A 3,752-nucleotide genomic window follows, 5' to 3' on the forward strand; every position below is an offset into this window, starting at 1 on the left:
AAATATTACATGATAATATTTGATAAGAATCCCTATTTTACCAACATCTTCTCATAAGGTAAACAAAAAGGCCAGGCACACCAGTTTTTCTATAATTTGATTATAACCTTTGTCTAATCGTAAAACCCCAGATAGTGAATACAAACTAGTTTTGCCTTGCAAATGACATCCATTAAATTAAACAACTGACAAAAAAATACCTTGATTGGTGAGCAAATTCTCCTTGTCAAAAAAAAAAAGCTTTTGACTGTTGAGCAAATTCTCCTTGTCAGAACACAGAGAAAAGTATGGAGAATATACATATATATTGATGTTAGAATGTAAAGGGTTAAAAACAGACAATAAGGAATGCATGTGTATAGATTAAGGATTCTAGAATATCATTGTGCTTCTGTGATTTCCTTGGCTGACAATGTGTTCTTGCAGGAATTGACACATGTGAGCACAGGGGAGCAGATGGGAAATGTATGTAACAGCATAACAGTTACATGAGGTCAAGTACATCTTTTAATTCAAAGGCATTAGTGATGTTTAAAAAGTTTTGTTAAATGAACTAGCCATTGGAGTACAGTTTGAAAAACTTTCAAAACATATAACGAGTCACTATAAATTATGAAATGTCAGAGCTGTTTGATATGCTTTTATGCATGATATGTTCTAAACAAAACCTCATACAAATACTACTCTTTGTCCAATTTCCTGGTGCACATTTCTAAAAAAACATTTTAAACCTGTTGGAAAATGCCTTAAGATAATTAAATTGTTTGATTTGACCATTCATTGAAATGTAGACAGTGATGGACACATCAAATTTAAATGTGTTTTTTAAACTACTAAAGAGTTTAGTGTTGCTAAGTTATCTTTAAAAGTTTTAATTTCAAGTCAGTGTATTGTACTCAATAACTTATTTTTCAATTCATTCACAATATACTAATCAGGAATGAAACATTTTGTTTCAGTTTATCTAATGATTATTATTACATTATTATAGGTAAGAAGTATTTAAATTTAAGTAGAAAAAGCACAGCATTCCTATGTCTAAGTGACTTGCTGTAGTCTCTTATTTATCTTGAGTCCCTAATTTTTGTTGATGACTGTTAATTAAAATCAGAGAGAAATTAACAAAAAAGGACACCAACAATTTTACAATGAAAAGTTAAACCTTCCACTGATGAAAGGCTGAACCTGATTAATTTTGATTAAAGCTGACTCATTTGAGAGTGTAAGAGTTAGTTTGGAAGTACATGTTTAAGTATGTAAGTACTACAAATACTTTTGCAATTGTTTAAAATCGCAATGTTATACCTCCCAACCCAAAGCCATTTTTCATTTGACCCTAATTGTTGCCTTTGGCTTCAGTTCAAGGAACATTTGAGAGCCTTGGGAAAAGAAAACTCACTTTATCCCTTGAAACCAGTCATTAACTCCTTGTGTTTAACAAATTACTAGCTGAAAGAAACTATGGACATTTCTAACAAAGAAAGTGCTGCACGAAAAAGCCAAACCTTTCTATTTTAATCACCCCATTCCCTGAAAGGACACTTTTGTGCCCATCTTCAAATGACTATCTTGTCATGATAACTGAAGTTTGTGGTTTAAAATCTAACATGATATCCAAGCTAATTAAATTCAGAAAGAAAAGAGACCCTGACCAGTCTCCAAGAAAACTTACTGCTTGTCTTATGCAAGCTTTAAGTGCTTGAAACTCCTTATCACAGGCATGCTTGGTTATGTTGTCATTCTGGGACACACAGCTTCCATAAAGAAGGGCCTGAAAAAATGAATAAAAATATAATCATTAAGAAAATAAGATATCTGACAAGAACCTTTTGGTTGAGCATTAACACAATCTCAGGCATATTCTCAATACTTAAAACAAAATGAGTAAGGTTTTCAATTGAGTGAGTCAATTCTTGGATCTTGAAAGTAAAAGGGTCAAGATTTCAGCTGGTTGGCTAAGAGGAGACAATAATTGGGACAGATTTGAATGCTGTAACGATCTTTTTATTCATCATACACAGTGCTATCTATAAATTTAATTGAGCCTAAAAACAATCTAATATTGGAACTAAGCTTTTCCATGACTGGTCTGTGATTGGCTAAAATATTAGCACTATCTAATCAACCAATCAGAGGCAAAAACAGCAATTTGGTTTCTTGTATTTTGCAGTGGCCTAAGTTGGTTTCTGTCTTTGTTTATCTCTGTTTTTTTCCCCTTCTTTTTTCATATTTTAATCACAACATCACACGTTATACTAAAAATACATCAGCAACCTCACTTTTACAATAAATTACTCATGATCAATAAATTCCATTATACTCCAACAAATTTATTTGCTAGTTAAGGCAACCGGTCTAAACCCATTACATGACAGAAAACTGGGGGATATCCAACACTGTACCTGAAGTGATATTCCCTAATTTTCCAACCTTACGTCCAATATGGAAAACTCTGTGTTTAAAACTCCCAAGATCTCATTAGTAATTCTCTGTACTCTCTCCCATACAGTTCTTGTGATGTTAGTTTGGAGAGTTTGTTTTTGGATCAACTAATAATCCCCTAATTAATATTCTTCGTAACTCTCACCACTTGTCTGCTTGATAATGTATTACTATTCTAAGGAGAAATTCTGTCTTGGTCACTCATGGGAGTTAAAAGGTTAATTAAAGATGAAAAGCATTAATTGTGTGGTTGTTTTAGAAGAAGGAGTGCTTTTAATTTATTTCTTATAGTTTCCTTTTTCATTCTTTAAGTAAGTCACATTAGGGAGCAAAATTTTACCCTTTGCCAAATTTGAAATTCAGAAGAAGACACTTATTGAACAGCTAAGTTACCCTCTGTGATCCCAAAATCCAGCAACAAACAATTGTTCCCTTTGTGCTAATAATAACAGCTGACATGTGGCTGATCTTTAGGGACACTTTATCACACATTCATCACACTGTGATCATTTGCTGAGCTGTCATAAAAAAATACGACTTTCACTAAACGTTTGTTTGTTTCATTTTAGTGGGGAAACAAAGAATCTATTCTGCATTTGATTGATTTAATCATAAATTGCATTATGCTGGAGGGTAAATCGAAACAAAACAAAAAGCAAAACAAGGCAAAAAATAATAAAATAATAACCTGAAGATAAATTCGTCCTGAAGAATTTATTTAAAGCAGCAACTTCATGTAATCGCTATTTTGCCGAGGAGAAAAATGTACGTAAATCCTTAGCATTATGTAAGCTCAATTAAAAATAAACAAACCAAACCTCACGTGCGTTCGATGTCATTTTTTTTTTTCTAGGTTTCAAATAACTTTCCTATTAGGTAATTCGTCACTGTTTAGATTAATACGAGCAATGCTAAGAAAAAGAAATCTGCTTATAAACCGGAAAAGTTGGTAGCCACAACCCCTTGCAGCTACATGTACCGGCATTTCATAGCCAAGTCTTGTGCAATCTTGAACTTGACTTTGTTAAAACGTACTTACTTGCGTTAACTACCCGTACTACCAAGGCGTAGTGAACACAATGTGCCTCGTAAACTCTCACCTCTGTTTTGCATTCCACAAGAGGCTTCGCTAAGCCCGAGATTCTTCTGTAATCTTTTCCCATTAAGCTCATTATTTCAGGTAAATCTTCGTTTAGCCTTATCCGCCATCTTTAAGAGCGCGATGTATCCTTGGCACTAAGTGGTTGGCTCAACTTGGTTACAAAGCGGAAATGAATTGGGCTTAAACCGGAAGTTCAGAATCACTTATC

General features: G+C 33.4%; 1 protein-coding gene across 1 annotated transcript; it reads right to left on the bottom strand.

Annotated features, from left to right (window-relative positions):
* Positions 1-903: 903 nt before the first annotated feature.
* On the bottom strand, positions 904-3,752 carry LOC149052264 (uncharacterized). Its single transcript, XM_089192088.1, has 2 exons — positions 3,543-3,752; positions 904-1,771 (listed from the first exon to the last, which is right to left on the bottom strand). The coding sequence occupies exons 1-2, from the start codon at positions 3,612-3,614 to the stop codon at positions 1,565-1,567; spliced, it is 279 nt and encodes a 92-aa protein (XP_089048214.1). The 5' UTR covers positions 3,615-3,752; the 3' UTR covers positions 904-1,564.

This window comes from Pocillopora damicornis, chromosome 1, assembly GCF_964200805.1.
Source record: "Pocillopora damicornis chromosome 1, jaPocDami1.2, whole genome shotgun sequence".
NCBI lineage: Eukaryota > Metazoa > Cnidaria > Anthozoa > Scleractinia > Pocilloporidae > Pocillopora > Pocillopora damicornis.

What these genes read in the sequence shown, in the direction of transcription:
- LOC149052264 (XM_089192088.1), bottom strand. Translation starts at nt 3,614, where the DNA reads ATGAGCTTAATGGGAAAAGATTACAGAAGAATCTCGGGCTTAGCGAAG. An exon ending in TTGTGGAATGCAAAACAGAG is followed by an intron (nt 1,772 to 3,542) that starts GTGAGAGTTTAC and finishes TCATTTTTTCAG; the next exon opens with GCCCTTCTTTATGGAAGCTG.